Genomic DNA, 23,331 nt, shown 5'->3' on the forward strand with positions numbered 1-23,331 from the left:
GAGGGTTTTGTAGGGAAAGAGAAGTTGGCCCATTATGGAGTCAGGGAACTTGCCACAAAGTTTGGTTAGGATCTGAATTTATTATGGGGCACTGCAGGTTTCAGAGTGGGCCCATTCCCAAATTCTGATAACCATAACATACTTTTGATGCTTATTACCACCCAGATCTCTTGGATCTGCAACAGTGAGCTAGGAATTTTGTAAGACTCTTGGGAGATTTCCAGTTGGGCCAGAAATAACTCTAAAAGCAGAACTTCTGGTTGTGCTGAATCATGGCACTTCCATGCTGGAACAAGGAAGTGCAGAGGTGTGTGAAAATGAAACACAATGAGGAAATCAAGTTATTCTCTGAATCTCAGTAACGATACCATTTGAGCAAAGTTTCAGACCGTTTCTTACCTCCAACTGATTCTCCATTCCTATCTAAATACTATTATAGAGAAAGAGAGAGAGGGGCTGAGAGGGGGAGAGAAAGGGACAATAGTAATAAGAAATCTATATTATTTTAGAACTCTATACTACACGGTGGGTTTCATTAAAATAAGCAGCTTGCACTCTGCATTCAACTTTATCAGTATTCTTTGTTCTGCACTTAGAATGGGGAATACTGCAAACATGGAACATTTAATTACCAAATGAACTAGTATATTACATATATTAGAATATATCTTTCTAAAGCCTGCAAACATGAAAATTTAGCAGCAGCACCTTCAAAATATGCTATATGCACACATACTACGCAAATATTTTACACAATTTTATATATGCAATTTAAAAGTATATATATAATGTATATGATTGATCATGCTGTGGTTTATAATCTCTCACACCATAGTCTTATGTTCGCAGCTGTTTTATAAGTAATCAAATGTGTTAACTTTATCATTAAAAACATTCTGACATACAAACAACATTCTGCAAAGGATTTTTCACAGCTCCCATGGTGCCTACAATGGGGCTCTAGAGAGAAATACTGAAGTCTGACAAGTAAAGCACCAATGCAAGAGTAGGCTTTATAAAGTACATAAAAGCATTCAGTCCTGAATTGGCCAGGGAGTAGATCCCTTTATTTTACTCTTGTCTTGATCCTATGTATTTCACTTTCCACAGGGAGATTACACACATTTAGCTGATATTTTTCTTTAGACAGGTTAACCCCTTTCCCACCCACCACCCACCCGCCCTACACAAGATCCATTCTAAATCCCATTTAAATCAATGGAAACATGGTTTTCACTGAACCTTGGATCATAACCATCATGAGCAATCAGCTAGATTCTGAAATACCTGCCCCACACAGAATTCAGGTTAGCATGATTCAGGAACAGCAACATAAAACAACTAGTTGGTTATCACTGGGCTATATACAGAATTAAATTGTTAGTTATGGTGATTTTTATTTATTGGGCATCTCACATTTTCCATATACACCTTAGATAAAAATCCTGGAGATGCAGACCTTTTCCTTCCAAAGTCTAGCTTAAGTAACATGTTGTACTCTGCAATGAAACCCCCCATGGCCAATGAGACGATTTCCCAAGTCAGGTCTGAGTCAAAAAAGTTAAAAAGACCTCAAATATGGCCCTTAGTTTCTAAAGCAGTCCAATTAAATACAGTAGTTGTGAGAAGTGTGATAGGGAAGGTAGAAAAAACACTAGTTGGGTCCTTAGTTTAGTGACTCTAAGCCATTAACATGTCTTTTCATCAACCAGAATGCTCCCTTTATTTACAGAAAATAAATGAATTTGCACTGATAGCATTTCCCCTATTAATGACCATGTGTATAATTTTAAAATTAAATCTTGATATCAGAGGAAAACACAGTTGATATTAAATATGTCATTGTGCAACAGCTTGCCCTTATTTTAGATCACCAGCTTTGCAGATCTGCACAGACTAAGAGACTGACAGGCCTTTTAATGGGGAAAATCCAGAAGTCTCATGAGATCCATGCTTTTTTGGTTCAATAAGAATCCTCAGTGGTATTTGCTGAAGAGATCCCCGGACATTAAGCGATATCAACTGCCATCTCTTTAAGCATTAGTGATTCAGATTCTGGTGTGAATCCACCAAACAAATGCATGCACATGCACACGACCCGCTCTCAAAGATTTATAACAGAAAGTACACTCTCAGAGTGCTGTGGTCTGAGACTTTATGTATCACAAGGAGCATATATCTATACAGTCCAGAAACTTGTGGTTTAAAAGTGAGAGACAGAGACAAGCCTTAGCTACAGCAGCACTAAGCAGGGGATGTGTCTTTTCCCTATTAAATATCCTTGTTTCTTCTTCCAGAGAAACTTCTGGATTACATGTCTCAGACTAGGGCAGATACAGAGAGAGAAAGTGACTCTAGTTTCTGGCAGCTTCCAGTTAAAAGCTGGGACAGGAGAACTGGAGGTACAGCCATCTCCTAATAGAGATCAAACTTCATCAGCGATTTACAGAGCTAGATACATCTTCAAATGGGGAAAGAGGATACCGATAGCCTAAGGTACAGCACTTCCACTCTACCACCAGTCCTTTTTCTCCCCAGCCTGATGGGTATCTGCCTCCCATTCCCCCTATTCTTCCCTGGGTTCCTTTTCTTCACTGTGGTATTTGTGGCCATGTTTGAGTTTCCCAGCCTTTAAACTTCCTTCACTCCATTGTACAGTAAGCACTATACTGACTTGCTATTTTTGACTCTAACCCAGGCTCACAGAACCTCTTTACACTAGCACGCTGTAAGTCATTGCTCCCAACACACACACGCGCGCGCACGCCATCACATCATCTCTACTCGCCAGAGGGCACACATTTCCTGTAAGCAACAGAGACCAGCATGGATCTGCCCCAAGAACCCCAAAGTGAAACAAAATCCTCTCCCCCTAACGTTTCTTCTTGGCCAATGCTGGATCCATGTAAAGAAACATGCTGCAGAGCACGAGCTTTTGTAATGGAAGACTGCAGCTCCCGTTGAGAGGCAATTTCCTACCTCGACTCACATGCCTTCTCACAGAAATGTTAACTTGTGTCACGAGTAGAACAGCTGTAGACTCGTCAGAATGCATTAAAGTAGGGCCACCCAGGGCCGATTTGACAATTATTGCACAACCACAGCAACTCCGTGTCTCAAAGCTGACATCCATGCTCTTCCAAAGGGTGCAAGAGGTTTGGTTCAAAGCTCTAATGCTACAAGATGCTAAGTGCCCTCAACTCCATCAGAGTTGTCTTCCATGAGAACTGAAGATGCTAGCTCCACCCAGGAGATGGTCAGCACATTGCAGGGGCAGGCCCTTAGGAAGTACCCTCTGTTGTCCCTGCATGTTTTGCTCATAGAAATTTTTGGTCTTTTTAAAAAAAAATCTTTATTTTATTTTAAACAAGGATTCAAAATCTTCAGGGGTCCTATTGAAAGAGATCTAAAAGATCCTGCCTGTCTGAAGGAAGGAAGTTTCTACTTGTCAGTTAAACAAAGGAATAATGCACAGCCTCCTTTATAGTGTGTACTTTACCTGTCATCCAGCAGCCCATTATCATGTCACGGCTGAGTGCACTTTTCTACAGGTCACTTTGTTTAAAATGACATGGATAATGCACATGTCAGCGAGCTGACAGTCCTCACCGTCCTTCAGAGATAAAAACCGCAAGACAAGCGCCTGTTCTTATCTGGGGTACATGCCTTGGTCTATCATCTAAGTCAGACAGAACATGATTTCTCCAGAGAGCACTTTTTTCATTTCCTGATTTTAAGGAAATCAAATAAGCACCATTTGTCTTCATCTGAATATGCCTGACCTGCTCAAATGATGATGTCTTGCATTTTATAACAGGCTACATATGCTGAATTCAAATTAACAGCAGAACAAGGCCCTCAGATCTCTGCCTAGGCTGCCAGTGTAGGCTCGAAAAATACACCAGGTTTAGCAGGTCTCTTTCAGAATTGGGTCTGAGCTGCAAAATTCAGAGCTGGATTTGGTTCTGGGATCTGAAGTGCCCTCAATCACCAGGGACATTTGGATCGGAGCTTAATCTCATCCCTTTGACAAGACATCAATTGTCAAGTTCAGATCCAGATTTGGATTTCAAACTTTCTCTGCACCAGTCCTGGGACATTCAGTGAGAGGTGCCATTTTGGGCCTCTTTCCAGTATTGTAATGAAGAAATATCCCTTAATTGGCAATACCCATGTCCCTAAAAGCTGCCCAGTTTGCCTTTATACACAAAACTGCTGTAAGAGAAAAGCACCAGGAAAACTGGCAGAGGTTAGCTCTGCAACTATAGGAGTGAAAGGAAATACATTTATGGTGCTAGATGCCATGAACATAGGTACTGTGCTCATTTTATCATCTTCCCCCACATAAGGAATATTCTGAAAATGAATAATCATTATATAGGGGGAATTTAATAGTAATGCATTAGAAGTTCATATCTAAAGATGCAGGTTAATATTCTGTGTAAGAAAAACCCAATAAAACCACACATCTCTGTTGTCATTCTCTGATATACTCCAGTGATTAGTTTTCCTATGGAGGGGAAATCACTAATGGAGTTAAATGCCACAAACCAAAGTAAATAGTATATCTTAACGTAGTTAACAAATGATTATGAAAACCATAGAAGAACCAAATCCCCTGTTTGGGAAGATATCAAAAGCTGAGAGCCAAAGAGTTGGCAGCTGAAGGCACAGGGAGAGAGTTTTCCTTTTCTTCCTCCTATACAAAGACATCACTGATTAACTTTACTGAATTTGAGCCCTTGAAGTCTGTCGTCTCCTTGTGCATTTCACAACATGCTTAGATTCTTTTCTGATGTGTCAGTGGAGATACACAATGGTGTCACTGTAAAGCACATCATCTTCCTTCTTCTTGGTCTACTTGGAGTCAGTTCACAGAACCTAGTCACTGTCCTCTAAATAATGTGACGGAGTCACATGGAGCACACATCCCCACATTCTTCCCCAAATGTACCCAGCAAAGAAAAGAAGAGGAGAAAGCAGTTAAACTGACAAAGAAAAAGGTTTGGGGTCATCCCTTAAGGGCCGTGTCACACACAAGACTAGCAGAATTCAACCTAGAGATGACATTTTAAAACCCTTTTTGCCCATTGTGATCATTTGTTTTGACAGGCAAGAACGTTATACAGAGGTTTGTTCACATCAAAGGAAAAAAATCAGACATATGAAAATACATTGATGCAACTATTACAGTTACTAGCATCATGAACAACAATAGCTTTATCGATTGGTGCTTCCCTAACATTTTTAACAGCACAACTTCCTCCCACACACACCTCATCCCAAGATTCTTAGGGTGGAATCATTAGCCCTTTACAAAGAAAATCTATTGATCTGCCTAAGTGCCCAGCTTCCAAATGTTGTTTCTATGGAGGCACTCTCAAAAATAAATGTATGAACCCGGAGAGCTGGCAGAACCTTGCATGTGCACATGCAAACCAGACAACAGTGTGGATAAACAACCTATTTAAAAGTTCAAATGTGGATCTTTGCAAATATGTCCCCTTGCGTTCATGACATGTTCGTGTTTCCAAAAGGTAAGTGCAGCTATACAAAGGGCCAGTGGTCAACGCAGCGTTCATAAGCTACACACATAAATTACGTTACCAATATGTTACAGAATGGGAGGTGGAGCCTCTAATTCATGGTCTAGAAAAGTTTTTCCAAAGTGTCTGATCTAAAACCCATTGAAGTCAATGAGAGTCTTCCCATTGAGTAGAGTGGGCATTGGATCAGGTCCTAAAATAAAATGTATATAAGCAACTGAAAAATAGAAGTGAATCCAACAAGATGTTCTCTGTGTGTATGATGACATTGAACAGTACAGGTTGCAAGTGCTCCCCAGCTTACCTTCTCTTCTTGGTCACTGTCACTGTCACACTGAAATGGAAAAAGAAGAAAAATAAACATGGATAAGAGAAACCTTTCCAAAACAAAACAGAGATAAAAGATATGAGTGAAACACACATAGTCCATGAGGCTGCAATTCCAATTCCTTTGGAAAGAAACAATTATTATATAACAAGGATTTTCCCCCCACCGCCTTGCAAACAGAATTTGCAGTTAAAGACACCACACTTGTATTTTTGTTTCCATTACAATACTACTATGATTCAACAAAAGTCATTTGCAATATATGCCCTATTCCCCCAGTCAGGCTAATTTACATTCAAGGAAGCTGGTGTTGCATCAGGGACAGTTAGAAGCCAAAATTAAATCACAGGGCAGGAAAAAATATGAGCTGCTTCCTTTATCTGATGAAAAGCAGGTATCATTCTGCCTCCCAACAGATCAGCTGCAAAGGTTCTGTCAATGGCAGGACATGGAAACAGTTTAGACAACACAGGACAAGTCTACCATTTTACGCCATTATTACTGTTGATGGCTCGCTTTGGTGCCATTGCTCACAGATGATTCACTGAAAAATTCAGATGACTCAAGACAAAGCGAAATGGAACTGAGAAAATGTTATATCAAGGCTCTATTCAGTGAGATGTTCTGGACTCCTATACGGGGACTGATAATGACACGTAAACACGTGTACTGTACATTGCTGATTACCACACTGGTGTCTATCTCGCAAAACATCTCTTCCAGTTGTTCAATTTTTAAATATCACAAATAATACCACACCTAGAAATTGGTGAACCTCAAGTGGGGAATCAGTATTCATAAGAAACCAGAAGTTCAAATCTTACCTGAACTATTGATGTTCTTAGAGTCAGTGAAAATAGGGACATAGGAATTGCCTTATCAACTCAGACTACTGCTCTACTATCCTGTCTCTTAGAGTGGCTAGTAGCAGATGCTTGAAAGGAAAGAGTAAGACTGCCACAATGCACAATTAAGTCACCAAAATAATCTTTAAGGACCTGGGCCTTAGTGCCCTGAATCATGAGGAGCTACGTTCCTTACACATTTCTCCTAACTAATGTAACTGTAAAAGTTTTTGTCTTTTCACTCTCTTAGAGTTCTCCTAATTCTTTTCTGGGAGAGAGTAAATGGGAGCACCTGGTTTACCTTCTCTGCACCACTCTACTCACGACCAAGCGTTGACTCAGAATTATTCATAGATATTATCTGGCAAATAATTTCAAACAATGGATAAATTAGAGAAAACTGCCATCTGCCTGCAGATAATTCCCAAATAGGAACAGAGGTGAAATTCACTGAACAAATTATTCATTAAAAATGATTTATCTGACTCTAGTTTGCAGCTGGATACTTTGGTGACTGGAATAATATTAAAAAAAAAAAAGATCAGGTAGATGAGACGGAGTTTTATATCAGAACTTAACCTCAAACAAAGAGCAAGGTAGGATTTGTGTTGGTTGGTTTGTTTGGTGTGCATGCCTGCTGTGCGTGTGATTGTGTGTGAGAGAGAGGGGAGTACTAACAAAAGTAACATTTGATATTTTTATACTAGAGAGAGGGACATATACTAGGAGACAGCAAACATGTTTTTTCCCCCCTTTCAACTTGCGCCCATCCTGAGACTTGGATCCTGCAATCACTTATGCGCATAAGAAGTCCCACTGAGTTCCATATAATTATCCCTTGCGTAAAGTTAGCCAGATATGCCCTAGATTTGCATATATGCCAAAACATACAGTATTTTTCATTACAAAGTAAGTATCATTATCCCCATTTTACAGTGGAGACACTGAGGCACAGAGAAAGGAGCAGGGAGGAGGAAATGACTTAGGCGAGATCACTCAAATAGCCAGAGCTGAGGATAGAACCTAACCATTGACCCACACTGCCTCCTTCTCCACTGTTTTTTTCAGTGTTATAAACCAGAAGGAGAAAGCACAAAAATGGATGTTGTGAACTGACAACAGCAACAAATCGTTTTAAATGCCTCCCCTCCTGTTGGAGTTTAAGGGATTTCTCCCTGGTTCACAGGTTTGGAGAGAGATTGGTTTGGGTTTTTTTTATTTGTTTTTTTCCAGGGAGAGGAAGGTTGTTGTTTCCCCCCCATCACAATCTCTTACAACTTCAAGTTGGCAAAGTAATCAATGACCTCTGAATTTCCCAGCACAATGTTTGCCTACATTCCAGAGATGCTGCAGAGAAAGCTCGGGGAGCAACATCCGTGGGAACGGTTATTTCCATCAAAGTGTTAAGCTTCCTGCCTTCCGACAGTCCAGTTCTAATTTCAAGGTCCGCTTAGTTCTGCATCAAATAATTACTGCTATACCCAGAAGCACCTTGTCTCCAGAGTTAAACATATGGCGAAGGACTGAGACCTACTGCTGTCCATTATGGAAGCAACATGGGTGCCAAGCTGATTAAAAATGCTCAAGCTCCCTTCACAACATGCCCGGCGACTGACAGCTTCGCGATTCGGCCAGTCACGCCGTCTGCCAAAAAAGCCTCTGCTGTGCTGGGGCCCACATGGCGCTCTGAGAAAACCGCTCCATTCCTGGTATTAAATTCCCATACTAACCCGAGGACTTTGCCGTGAGCTCAGCAGGAACGCACCAGCCAATTTACAGCTCCATCCTCAAGAGCCCTGAGTGCCAGCCTCTGGCAGAGACAAATGATGGTCAAACCCCTACAGCTCATAAATTATGCAAAGGCAATAAATGCACTCAGCAAACAGCTCCTAACGTTTGCCTAGCCTGGCTCCTCATACAGTTTGTAAAATGCCAGGAGTCCTGCATGCACAAGGCATCTATTTTACTCATAAAGAGGTTTTGTTGAGAAGGAGCGAGGGAAAGAGACCCACAGTCCTGTAGGGCTGTTTCAATAGCAGAATGTTATTGGCAAGCTTGATGAAAGAAAGGGAGGGAAAAAAGGGTGGGAGATGGAAGAGGATTTATATTCTATGTTGAGTTTAAATTTTCATTTCACACATATGTGTTTCTGGCCCAGAGCGTGCTGTATTGTAATGCTAAATGGGCTTCTCCTCGAGGATAAAAGATACAGGATCCCCCACCTTTCATGAAAAAGAACAGAGCCATTTATTTGAATAGAAACATTGAATAAGACATTAAGAGGAAGAAGAATAGGTTTGTTGCTAAGGCTGAGAATTGGAAGTTGGGGAACCGTATTCTCTTCCTGGATCTGAACACGCTCACTGTGTGCTGTTGAGTAAGTCACTTCGGCCCAAATTTTCAAAGGTGGTCAAAGGATTTGCATGTTTCCATTTCTGGTGCCTTTTTCCAGAGATTCTGAAGTACCCGCAGTTCCCATTTACTTCAGCTGGAGCTGCAGGTGCTCAGAACCTCTGAAAAGCAAATCTTGAATGTCTATAGTTAATCACCTCCTAAAATTAGAGGCCACTTTTGAAAACTTAGGGCTAAATTGTTCAATGCCTCCATATTTTTATTCTCATTTTACAAATGAAAAAAATCTGCCTACTTCACAAGGGTACAACGAAACTAAAATGCATTGATGTGCGTTAAGTACTTGGGATGGTCAGACAGAAGGCACAAGAGAATTGCAGAAAAATAGAAGAATTGTGTAACCTTGATCTCAGCTCACCATACTATACGGTCTTTAGCAGCTTGAGTCCTGATTCAGTTACCCACGAAGATACTGCTGCATTAATAATCAAGTTCATGCGAACTCACTGTGTTACACTGCCACGACTAATGACCTGTCAATACCTCCTTTGCATAGCCTTATCTTCTGACACCTATAACACAACTGTCAAGAGTTGCTCCAGAAGGAAATCTTACCTGATGAGACAAATTCTACTGGGTGAAATCAAAGGGCTTTCACAGGTGCGAGGGAGAGCAAACAAGATTCTCAGCCCAATATTAAATATATCAAATACCAATTTGGATTTTTGTTGTTGATATAGGAGTGGGCAGTTAATGGAGTATAGTAACTTGATGTTTCATCTCCACGAACCTTTAATTCAAAAAGGGCTTTGTTCTTTCAACCAGTGCTTTTGCAAGTGGTGTTTTATATATATATATATAAAACTAAAATATTGTGTTGCATAGACATCAGACTTTTGAACCAATTTACTATAGTCAGTAAACTTCCAACAAAGAGCTTCATACATGCATTTACTGTAGATGAACTATGCCCCTGTGCACAGAGCTAGCACACAACTTGTACACCATGCAAGTCCCTATTCTGGGACTTAAGCAAAGCCATTTGCACAGGGGCGAATTACACTCTGTGCACATACTATGTGGGATAATGTACAGATTCCAGTCCTATGCATATTGCGTCTCTCAATAACCTGAGCCCGACGCATGTGCTGCATTCAGATAATCTTGAAATTTGGGTCCAGCACATACAGTCATTCAGAGCTATCATGGCCTGCTTTTCAGAGGGGTTGAGCAACCACCGCTCTCATTGGGCCTCACTGGGTGTCGCAGGTGCTCAGCACCTCAGAAAAGCAGGCCAATGAGCCTGCAGACAAATATTACAATTGAACAATACACAGCTCTTTTCCCTGATTCTTATGAGCGTGTTGCTTCCTGTGCATGCGCTGAACACAAGTTATGGCTGCTGGCACTTATGACCACATTTTCTAAAGAGCTCATGGCCACATTTTTATGCATTGGGCAGCGTTATTAAAAAAACAAAAACAAAAAAAAGCCCAAATCAAACCAAACCCAACCCAACGCTCAGGCACCTAAATAGGAACCAGATTTTCAGAAATGCTCAGCACCTGTCAGCCCCTGTGATGACACTTACAGCCAGGTTTTCAAACAAACACAACACACAATATGGTGAGTCTTCTGAATAATTTAGCTCTTTGGGCCCCTCAAAGAAAGCAGCGTTGGACGTGACTAACGTTTTCACAGTCTCGTGCTGGGTAGGAGGAACCCGGTTACAATGTTCACAGAGGAACTACAGGTCTCCAAACTAGCCCTAAGACAAGTGTCAGAGACAGGATACTGAGCTAGATGGACCATTGGCCTGTCCCAGAATGGCTGTTCTTCTGGTCTTTATGATATGCCGATCTCACTCCCTCAACGTTCAACTCCGCTCACAGGTGACCAAACGGAGCTTTATTTCTATCAACATGTTGTATTTATTTGTGATACATATTGAAAATGCAAGATCACTCCTGATTTCAATATATACAGAGCACATTATCAGCACTCCTCAAAAATACAGTAATAATATCATCAGACCAGTATCAGCTTTTTCAAAATGGGCACCTTTATTATGTGGCCTCACAGTCCCCATGTCAAGGGACTAGGATTTAAGACTCATTTTGCAGTACTTTTGCAACTACGCACTGAGACCATCATGCTTGAACAGCAGTACACTATGAATTGCATCTTGATAACCCATGAACCTGCGTTTATATGCATGCACTGCAGCCACCCCTGCAAATCTGTGTTTCTAGAAGCCTTCTGAAGTGAGGAAGCAACATCCAGTTTGCAAGAGTTCTAAACTGACCAAAAAAACGTATTGTTCCCCTTTGTGTTCCAGGGAAAAAGTTATCAGGACAGGTCATGATCATAAGATACGCTGCTCTCCATCTGTCCTTTTTGCTGCATAAATATAATTCCAGACCCAGTTAATTCATCTGCTCCAACAAGTGAGAGTATGTACCTGAAAAATAGAAAAGTTCTCTGTCTCAACGTTGGGGTTTAATCATCGTTGCTGCGTTTTGAAGAGGAAGACTAGACAGCTGAGAGTTAGTCCAAAGAAGGTTTCAGAGTAACAGCCGTGTTAGTCTGTATTCGTAAAAAGAAAAGGAGTCCTTGTGGCACCTTAGAGACTAACCAGTTTATTTGAGCATGAGCTTTCGTGAGCTACAGCTCACTTCATCGGATGCATAGCACAAGAAGGCAGCACAGCGCTAGCTGTGGAGAGTAAAGGTTAAAACCTCTTCCAGTTCCTGCACAGTGAAAGCTGTCCCAATTCCACTTTTCAGAAATCAGTCATCTTATCATGTTATAACTATAATTTGGGCCCATTTTAATAGCTTGAGAGAGCTGGCGCAAATCAAGCTGAGTGAGGGTCTGAGCCTTCTCACCAGCTCATTCAGGCTGAAGCCCCACTATGGAATTCTATGTACCTCACTGATTGAATACACTCTTGTGCAGAAAGTGGCAGTCATTGAATATATCATGTACAATGACACCGACGAGGACATTGTTCTACATTTCCCTCCATGGACTTTGCTGGAACAGCTATTTCGTATCTTGAATCCATTTATCATTGCCACCCAACAAGTCAGCACCACTGAGGTACCTGTGCTGAGCAAAGATATGCTACTCAACTGTCTGCTGAAAAGAAATCTGAAGAAAATGAGGAAAAACCCAGGCCGCAACCATGCTCACACCAGAGGTGAAAGTAGGCCGGTATGGTGTACCGGTAAGAAGTGGCCACTGGTACGGGCCCGTACACAGCCTCTGCAGTGCTTTAACACCGCTGCCCCTTTTGCCCCCCCAGGGCCGCAGAGAGGAGGGAGGGGGAAAAGGAGCAGCTGCCCTGGGGCCCGGTGATTTAAAAGGGTCCAGGGCTCCCGGCCGCTGCCCCCGCTACCATGGCAGCAGCCAGAGCCCCAGGCTCTTTAAATTGCCGCTGGAGCTCCAGGCGGTGCGGGCCAGGCAGTGCGGAAGGGCTGGCTGGGGGAGGCTGACCCCCAGCCTTGCCCCTTCTGTCTGAGGCCCAGCCACTTCCAGGGGCCCTGAGCCGGGCCCCCGTTTTTATGTTACTTTCACCTCTGGCTCACACTGACATAAGCAATATTCTTGTCCATCTATCCACCAGTGACAAACCGTGAGCCTCGGAAAAGGGCAGAGGGATTATATTTTAGCTACACACTTAGACCTTTGCTTCCAAGAAAAAAACATCTTCGAGATGAAAGGAGACAGAGACGGACTACACAGGCAATTTTCTAATTGATGCAATGGAGACAACGAGACTCACGAAGAAGCCAAGGGTGAGCTTTGACTTTCTTTCCTGTCTCTGGCTTTACCTGCCAGGAGCATTCAGCATGGTGCTCCTGGCCGTAGAATCTTAGATGTAGTGAACTGCAAATTAGTTCATGTTACATTCTCCAAAGCAATTAACATCGATTCCTTGTAAAGTCGGTCTTTAAGGTACAGGTGGGCTGAGGAGGTTTAGGGTTTGTTTTTGCAAAACTAACGTCATGGGTTATTCAGCTATAGGTTCTGTTTTATCCAAACCACCAAAGTTTGAACAAAGAATTCCAATGTTGGCCTCTTTTCTGGGTTCTATTTTATCAAAACCATCTCTGGGCTGATGAAAGGTACTATTTTTGGAACTCAAAATTATTTTGGCCCCTTAGGAAAAAATTGTTGAAAACCTAGGACCATTTTCAACCATAAGTTGTTTGAAGTCCTCCCTCCCATCCCTAGTTGAAAAATGACACAATTAATTGCTCTTTCAGGCTCCTCAACAGTTGTGCACAACAAATAAGTCTGATCAGCAGTCTAATTAAGACAATTACAGTTTGAATATCAAAGCCAAAAAATCCAAATACAGTTTATTACTATCCACAAGAAAGAAAACATAAATAAAATAGGTCAATCTGGCGCATGCATGTGTGTGTGTACACATGCATGTCATCATCATCATCACTTCATAACCGCATTGGTCATTGGGGCACCATCACTGATGAGCAATCAACCAATTGTCTCCACCCCTGATGATTGTGTGTCAGTGCTTGAGTCTCCGTGAAGTCCATTCCTGTCCACTCTTTTATGTTGTCAGTCCATCTCTTCTTCTGTCTACCTCTTCTTCTCTTCCCCTGTACTGTCCCTTGGAGGATGATCTTGTTATACAGCCATACCACTTCAGCTTGCGCTTCTTCACCGTCGTCAGGACGTCTTCCTATGACCCACTGCATTGGGTGATGATGTTGCAGACCTCTTCATTAGTGACATAGCTGAAGAAGGAGATGCCCAAGATTTTACGGAAGTACCTCCTCTCTACTACCTGTATTTTCCATTCAAGTTCTGCCGTAAGCGTCCATGTCTCCACGCATACAGAAACATGGAGATGACCAGTGCATGCAGCAGTTTGAATTTGGATTCCAGGGAGATGTTCTTATTCCTCCAAATTGGCTTTAACTTTGCCACTGCTGCTGCCGCCGTTTGCACAGTTCTTGCCAGAATTTCTGCCTTGGATCCTTCATCAGTGATGATTGCCCCCAAATACTTGAACTGTTTCACTGTCTCCAGCTCTTGTCCACTGACAGTGATATGTGAGCTGATCCCATCACATTTGTTTGTCATCAGCTTTGTTTTCTCTGCACTGATTTCCATGCTGTATTTTGCAGCGGTTTCATCCAATCGTTTCACAAGGTTGGCAAGTTCATTTCACTGCCTGCCAGGCCGACAATGTCATCAGTGAACTGAAGATTTGAGATTGTTCATCCCCCAGTGCTGACTGTGCATATGTAATCTTCTAGGGCATCAGTCATTATGCCCTCTAAGTAGATGTTGACAGTGTGGGCAAAAGAAAGCAGCCTTGCCGGACTCCAATGGTGGTGTGAAATCACGCTCCTGTTGTGTCATTGATGAAAACTGCTATGCTGGCCTTGGCAAACAGTTGTTTAATGGCAAGAATAAGGTTACGACCAACATTGTACTTTGTCATGGTTGCCCAGAGAGCTTTGTTCTATACTCTGTTAAACTCCTTCTTGAAGTCAACAAAGATGTGGTAGATGTTCTGCTGGTATTGTAAGTGCTTCTCACACAGAACACGAAGGTTGAAAATCTGTTCTCTGGTACCTCTTCCCACACGAAAGCCAGCCTGTTCTTCAGCGATGATACCCTCTGCTTGTGGCTTCACTCTGTTCAATATGACTTTCAACATCACTTTGCTGGGATGGCTAATTAAGCTTATGGTCTGGTAATTTTGACAAAATTGCAGGTTGCTTTTCTTTGGCAAAGTGATGATTAGTGACTGTGTTCACATGGAGGGCCGCTCACTGGTCTGCCGGATCTTGTTGCAGATCTTGTGAAGTACCATCTATTACTATTTGTCTTCCAAATTTCATCAGTTCAACTGGGATGTTGTCAATACCTGTAGCCTTTCTGTTCTTGAGTGATTTCACAGCTGTCTCCACTTCTTCATGTAGTATTGGAAAGTCATCCTCCTCTGTTGAGTCTAGGCTGTCTAGGACACCAGGATCTCTATTTGTCTGGTGCTTATATAGATCAGAGCAGTAATTTGTCCACCTATTGATGATGTCCCTTTCTTCTGTATGACTGTTCCACTCTTTGTCTTGAATTGTACTAGCTTTGGTCCATCTTTCCTTCATCAGATCTTTTACAAGCTGGAAGGCACAAGCCTTCCAGGTACATGTGTGTATCCTTTGCAAAGGTGCTCGGTAGCCATAACTTTAAAAGTACTGAATACAGTGGTTTAGTTAGACACAGGATGGAATTCACCTGGTGCAGAGGGCAAGCATGAGGTACATGTTCCCATGGAGATCCACTTAAGCTCTGTTTTGATTCCAGGATCACTTTACTCTACTTTGAAAGCTAAAGCGGAACTTAAGTGGCGCACAGGCTTTCTTCTGGCCATCCGCACAGGGGTGAATTTCACCCTAAGAGAACGGGAATGATCTATAGCTAGATGGTTCCTTTAGGCACAGCACTGAGTAAGGGGTGATGTATAAAAGCCACCCCACCCCAGAGGTATCATGCCCCTGATACACCCTCTGAGACACCGTATTTTTTTTCTATCCTTTTTGTTTCAGGGGGATCGGGAGAAAGAGGGAGTAGGTTACTGCAGAAAGAGTGCTGTTCACTTTTCCCCTTAACTGTCTCCCACCATGGCTACCCTTTGTTGCATTTCCGGCAAAGATGTTTAGGGCCTGATCCAACTCCTTCTGAAGTAAATGGAAAGACTCCCACTGACATCAGTGAAAGATTAATTGGCCCTTAGAGAAGCCATACCCAATGAGTAATGATGGCACAAAGAATTCAGGGTGGCATTTCCTAAGGCGCCTGCATGAGTCAGGCCCCCAAATCCCACTGGTCACCCCACAGGAGCTGGCACCTTGCTCCCACAATCCATTTTGAAAATTCCAACCTTAGCCATTCTGTAAAATGAACCTACAAGCCATTCTCTTCTGAAGCTGATGCAATAACTTCCTCGTCCCAGTTCACCAAGTCTGAAATAAAAATTACTCCCTATTATTCCATTCTCTGGGGCTCCCAGTGCATCTTTGCTTCTTTAGGACTGTGTTTTAGCCAGAAAGCACTTTGGAGCAGGGACTGTCTTTATTTTGCATCCCTCTACAGCAATGAGCACTCTTTCAGTGTTTAACAAACAAGTAACAACAATAAGATGCATCAATACTCTGAGAATAGGTTAACCACAAAGAATTGAACTAATCAGTGTCAGCTGCAATCAGTGCTTAATAGTGCTCTATCCAGAAAGGTCCCTTTTTCATCCATCCCAAACTTAGACCAATGGTTCTGTCTAGCATCTGATTCTTCCATATGCTGTACCGGCTAATGAAAGCAAGCTGTGCTGATGGACAAAAAGCAAAGCATGTTATGGGTTAAAATAATACAAGAGTCTATTTTTTCCACTGTGTTGTGATCCATAAAAATCACCCTGAGCCCTTCCTCTTTCTTCTCTGCCTGTGAAGCCAATTGCTTTGATTGCAGTGATATGAGCTTGCTGAAATGACTTGCCCTTGCTTGTGAAGCAAATGGAACATGCTAATAGAACTTATCGCATTACCCGATGCAAAAGTGCCATAGCTCATTACTTTAAGATAAAAGGATATCATTGCAGACGGGAAGCAGAATTGACTTTCTGAGGCCCGACTTGATGATGATTTAATCAACTGCTCTCTTTCACTTCTCATCTCTGTGCCTGTCGGTTTCACAGGTGCTGTTAAATGAGACACTCGGAAAGTGAGCGCAGGGAAAGAAATTGCTGTCATTACTTTTCAAGAAAGAAGGTATGCAAATTTTCGACAGAAAGATTGCGTTCATAATGGGCCCGGTAAAATACAAGGATCATGCTTGACAGGTGAGGGCAAGTCATTTGTACATCCTTAAAGTGAAGCAACCATCCTCATTTAAAAACTGTGCTCGATAAAAGAAACTACAAATGAAAGCCATGCGGCAGCTGGGAAGCAGCAACCAAACCCTTGAAGGCATCTCTGTTGCAGGTCTGGGTTCAGCACCTGTCTGTGGCCTTTTCAGATACACTGTTTCCTAATTGTCAGATGGCCACATTGTCACCTCAGAAACTCGCATGGAACTCCCACTGAATAACAGCTAACTGCTGGCCCTGCACACTTAGCCTGGGACCCGAGAGTCAAGATGAGTTCTTTCTTTCTTCATCATCATCATCACTCGTAATAAATGCAAGAGAAAGAAACAGATAAACAAAAAGTCAAGAAAGAGTTAAGGTTGAGACTACATATTAGTAACCTTAGGGTAAAAAAGCAGTGTTGGAATGGTGAAATTACCCTAAAACCAAATAACAAACCCAGGAGATTTAGAATTAAGGTTTCACTTAAAAGAAATCCAAATATGCTAAGATATGGAAATACAGTTAAGAAACTCTAATAACCCTAACTCTGCCTTGTAGTGATGGCATTCAATAACTGTATCACTCACTAAGGTATTTTAGTGTTTGTGATCTCAGATAAGATTCAACTGATTTTTCATGAAGGGTGGTGTTTTGTACTGCCAGAATATCACAAAGCAGGCAATGTGCAACTAGTGAACTTTGTCCTTAACTGATTGTCACCTTATTGATTAAGAGTGTTCTCATCTATTTTCTATAAGTTCTTGCACGATGCTCATTACCATAGCATCCAGAAGTCTTCCAGTAGTGCATTAAGGAAGGTGACTGACATCTGTCACATGTTTGTTCTCTCATCCTCTCAACAGGGACAGAAGCATGTGCAGTGGAGAGTCTTGTTTTGGAAAAAAAAATTAATAATATACATACACCAGTGTTTCTGTGTTCAAGTTAGAGAAGGCAAACAAAAGTGCCTTGCACTTAGAGCATGAGGTTTGTGATGGTCATTAGTTCCTCGGGGAGTTCATGCCAGTCTTGGGCCAATCCCCATGAAAGCATCTCTTGCGTAGATGAGCTTTACCCTTATTGTACGGAGTTCCACTGTGCCAGACTGAAGGTGTAGACCAGTTTTTGAATTGAACTGAACTCAAAATAATTAATGTATTTACTTGCCCTATTCTCAGAAAATTCTTTCTGTACTCGAAGAATGAATGCTCTAAGTTTGGAGAGGATATGTTGTATTTTTCATGCATAACAAAGAGGTTGAATCCCTGTGCAAAACAGAACTCAGCCTTCACTATGGAGTTGTGACCAACACCTCCGTAAAAAAGGGTTCCGGACACCTTCTGCCACCAGGGTCACCTCCACAATCCCAATTTCCTCACTGTGTTTTTTTTTAGGTGAGATTGTGGGCCAAATTTGGCCCCACAATTGAAATTCAGGCTGGGACTTCCAAAGGAGCCAAAAGGCATCAGGCACACAATTCTCATTCCAATTCAGTAGGGTTTGGGAAAATCCCACCTTTAGAAAATAATTCTGCTAATGACGCACAGCCCTAGCTCACCTTTTCTCTCTTAGCTGCACCGGCCATAGGAATAAGCGGCATAAAAAGTAATAATTTTATCCTTAAAGTCAGCAGCTAGGACTAGACGTACAAAGAGAGCAGCTCTTGGGGATAAGATGCCATTTTTACATAGTCCTTATTCAGAGAACGACATTATACATTTTTGATTGTATTCATTATGATATTCTAAGCATAGGAAATAATATGATAAAGTGATATATTTTTTAAATGGTGCCTAATCCATTTTTTCCATAAATAGAGACTAGCTGTTAGATTAGCTAGTAAGAGGCATGGTCTCTCTCTGCGTAAGTTTCTATCAATAGGCTTTAAAGCATGTTGTTATTCTATTTTTCTAAACAGATACTTGGCTGACTTCAAGTGTCTTGATCTTAGCTCCTTGGAAGGTGAACAACTAGAAAACTGTGCGCATGTAAGGACTGAAATAAAAGGCAGAGGAAATTAAAATGAATAAAAAGATATAAAAGCAAAGATTATAAATTACGCACATTCCAATAATGGTTTATATATCTGGGATGATTGCTGAGCTGTTCCAATACTTTCAAGTGGTGAAAATAAGAAAAAACTCATTACAAATCATCAGATGATATGGGTTTCAATGAGGTTCTTAACCATTTAAGGGTTTATCCGGGGAATTCTAGCCAATCGCAATTAACCATTTGTCTGGAGACTCCACCATGAAATGGTTGCCATTTTGCCTTTGATAATGACATAAAATGGGCACACAGTGAACACTGTGATGCCAAGACTTGATAGGGAATAACTAGGGAATATTGAGGCCATGATGATTTGTTAAAAAGACAACTAAAGATTGCAGCCACTCCAGGTTAATGCTCTACTTGGTAACTTCTTGCCTGACTCTCTGATAGAATTTGCTGAAGCTAATCATTCAGCTAATTTTAAGTATTTATTTTCTAAAATGCTAAGGTCCATTCTGAGTAACAGAGGTGGTCATGTGCTATTAGTTGGATTATGTAGTCAGTGAAAAATGCCTTTACTTACCTAATACATGACTTGACATTCCCCCCCCCAACCCCATAATTCAATTATTAACTACCTCCAAAGCTAGCCATATGCTACTGGTCCAATAATACATTGGGATCATGATCTAACTCCCATTGGAGTCATCGAAACACTGCAATTGGTGTTGAGAAGCAGTGTGGCCTTTTAGGGAAGGCACTGGAGTAGTAGTCAAGTGACCTGACTCTGCGACAGACCTATGGTATGACTTCAGGCAAGTCATTCCAATTCTCTGTGCTACTGCTTCCCCCTTTTCCACTTTTCAATTTCCGACTCTCTCTCTTTGGGAGAGGGGTTGTCTCGCTATATGTTTGTACTGTGACTGGCACAATGGAGTCTTGACCTCAGTTGGGGCTTTTTGGTGCTATGTAATACATCTACATAATAAAACAAAAGAGAAAGAAAAGGAAAGACACAATAGATTTGGATCATGTCCTTGATGAACAATGCATTATTCAACCAATAATTTCATCTCATCTTCGACCAGCTCAATGGAAGCATCTAAAGAAAAATATATTTCAGTCTAAATTTACTTCTATTATAGACTCCAGAAAACAACAACAAATAGAAACAAACAAAGTAAAATCTTAATGAGAGAGCACAGTGGGTGTCTGCCATAACAGGCTGTAGCAACTCTGAGAACAAAATGGGTGCTGAGCTTCACATCCAGGGAGAGTTATTTGACTTCGAAGACATAATGATTTCAAGGGAAAAATAGCATAAAAAAATCCACAAAAACAAAAAGCTAGCTTTTCTAATCCCAGAACTTTAAAATGGGTGAAGCCATTTAAACGGAACCGTGTAGTAAGTAAATAAATAATAATAATAATAATAGTAATTATTAATAATCATCATCAACCCCAAAACAACACATCAATTGATCCTTAGTGCTGAGACCTTAACAGCTGAGCTATAAACCTCTTAATAATGGGATCCTAATGGATACCAAAAAACTCTTAACTAAGTTATAGATGGAAGCTATAAACATAACCAGAGACAAAATGATTTGTGTGTGTTATAGGCAGCTTTCAAAAGGCCATAAATGCTCCTGATTATCATAATACTAGAAAATAACTCAGCCTGTTTGCTCAACACTGTAAACTGGCTTCTTGGTTGTTGATTCTCTCTCTTTTCTTCTCTCTATTTTATAATTAATTACTGGCATCGTTGTGATATATTATTATTATTATTTATGGTTGTCTTTATCTTTTTTGTATGATTTATACATTAAATTGTCTGTGGTATATCTGGGGGAGGGGGATGATTATTGTAAATCTACAGCAAGCAAATACAAATTGCAAAGACAAAGGCACACTCTGGCCTGCCTCCCTCAAATTTACGGTTTTGACATACTGTATGCAGTAATTTGGAATCCGTAATCTCTTATTAGAAAACAAATGCATTATTTTTGTTCTCAATGCTGCTATTACAATAATTGAATTTTAAAAAGGGACTGAGTTTCTCTATTCGGAGGTAAGAATAATTGTACATCCCTTATTAAAATCATGGGAGTAGAAAAGAGATTTATAAATCTGGAGTCAGGAACCTTGAGCTATTCCTGGAGTGGTAGGAGAAAAGGAAAGTAAATTAATATTCAGGGAAAGACACCACCTATTGCAACATCCACTGTCTACTGTTTCTCTTGCTAACCACATGGTAAAACTGATGCAGTCAGAAGGCCATACTGGGTACTGTTCATACTGCTCACGGAACTCTGTGCTGGCTGCAATTGTGTTTAACCAACTTTGTCATTCTGCTGACCTATTTGTAGGAGAGGGGTCTTGTCATAGACCCACCTCCTCTCCTCTACCAAAAATCTCCCTTTTACTTGGCTCTCAAAATATTTATTTCTGCAGATCACTGGTGGTTTGCAGATTCCACCTCTGGTCTAGGTATTTTAGTCCATGGCTATGTCTATATAAGGAAAACTGGAACTCAACAGGTGCAGCTCCAGTGGTAGCAGAAAGGGTGGAAGCTGTAGACAAGAACTTCTGGTTCAGGGACTGCTGTCTTTTAGTGCATATACACTGTGAGAAACAGGACTTCTCAATTCTGGAGCAGCTCTAGAAGTTGTAGTAAAAGAAGTGGTGTTTTTTTTACTGCTGTGTCAGATAACCTTACCACCACAGCAAGGTGGTCAAATACCTCAACCTTGTATTATATAATTATTACAGCCTACACTGTTAGCATTGGTGGTAAATTACAACTCCTTATTTTCCTGGCACAGACAAGGTTTAGTACTGTTTTAATAGCAGTGCTCAGATAACATAACTTTAACATAGTGCTCAGATAAAATTATCCCTGTCCACACAAGTCAGGGAAAAGGTGAGAGCCTCGCTAGCAACCACTGTGCTTAAATACGGCTATAGCCAGTGCAGTATTGACTGCGGTGTAGATAGGGCTGACTGTATGTTCTATTTTCAGTTGTGTCAGTACAGAGGCTTCACACTGTTAAAAACAATCTCTTCCACAGGGAAACCCCACAGAATGGCCAGGAGACATCTTGAGTATAAATAAAGGACTTTCCATTAAATCATATTGTCAAGGGAAGGGGGCCATAGTTTTCCCATACACACACTGAGCCAGCACAGGGAGCATCCCTGCAAACAGGCAGGTGTTCCAAGTTCAATGTGGAATATATGCATACCTGGGGATATCTACAGAGGGCTGAGGCATTCATGCAGAAGTCCCTTGTCTCTGTGCTCACCCCTCTGTATTGGAGAACAAATCTCTAAGGAGCTATGCTTGCACTGGTTCTCTGTCTGCAGGTATCCTGAAAATGACTTTGCATCAAGGGAGAATGTGCATAAGAGAATATTAATGAGCCAGCATTAGCCAAAGGCTTGAGGAAGATGATGCTGCGAAGTGAACACTCACTGCTTTCTCCAGGCACGTCCTCTACAACTACACAGCCCTAGAGTTTCAGAAGGGGCTTCCCCATAGTGGAACGATGCCATATAGGCTCCATCCCTTGACTCTGACCAACAGAGACTCGTTTCTGTGCAATTGCTGAGAGGTTATGATATGAACGAAAGAGCTAGGGTCAAAATCTAGATGTTCTGATACGATGAATGGCTGTTGAATCAGAATTTACAAAAGAGCTCAGCATCCACAATGAAGACTAGATTTTTCAGAGCTTCGTTCTCAGGCACCAAAGTAAATAGCCAGATTTTCAAAAAGTCTTAGCTTGCTGTGTGCTGGCCATAACTGTCATAATAGGTGCTGGGCATTTTTGAAAATCTGATCCCAACTTAGATACTAAGCTCTGACCTCTTGAATATCTGGCCCTAGAAAGCCTCCCAGATTTCAGGCAAGTTTCATTCACAAAAGATTAAGTCCCTTCTATTGGAATATACCCTTAAAATCTTTTTTCCCCCTGAATTGTTATGTTACTTATCAGATCCTCATTTTCTAACCAATTTTGAAAAGTGGTGCTGGGGAATGTATGAAAAGTGGTGGCGTATTTAGCTTAATAAAGAGAAGTTCTGGGGTGACTTGATCAAATCTGTAAGTACCTACATGGGGAACAGAAATCCAGTTAAAAAGGGCTCTTCAATCTAGCAGACGAAGGCTAGAAGTTGAAGGTCCAATGACTGGAAGCTGAAGCTAGACAAAAATCAGACTAGAAATAAGATGCAGTTTTTTACCAGTGAGGGTAATTAGCCACTGCAATAGCTTACCAAGGGCTGTGGTGGAGCCTCTATCACAGGAAATCTTTAAATCAAGATTGGATTTTCTTCCCTACAAGATATGCTCTAGTTCAACCCCAACTATTG

At 41.3% G+C, this 23,331-nt stretch overlaps 1 protein-coding gene across 13 annotated transcripts in view; it reads right to left on the reverse strand.

Annotated features, from left to right (window-relative positions):
- The window catches only part of AUTS2 (activator of transcription and developmental regulator AUTS2), a 974,917-nt gene that overhangs the window by 278,353 nt on the left and 673,233 nt on the right, over positions 1–23,331 (reverse strand). For all 13 annotated transcript variants that reach the window (XM_037880130.2, XM_037880131.2, XM_043530919.1 and 10 more), the window contains one exon: positions 5,851–5,880. In XM_037880130.2, coding sequence (XP_037736058.1) covers positions 5,851–5,880 — 30 coding nt within the window. The remainder of the gene's footprint in view (positions 1–5,850; positions 5,881–23,331) is intronic.

The sequence above is a fragment of the Chelonia mydas genome, chromosome 17, assembly GCF_015237465.2.
Source record: "Chelonia mydas isolate rCheMyd1 chromosome 17, rCheMyd1.pri.v2, whole genome shotgun sequence".
Lineage (NCBI taxonomy): Eukaryota > Metazoa > Chordata > Testudines > Cheloniidae > Chelonia > Chelonia mydas.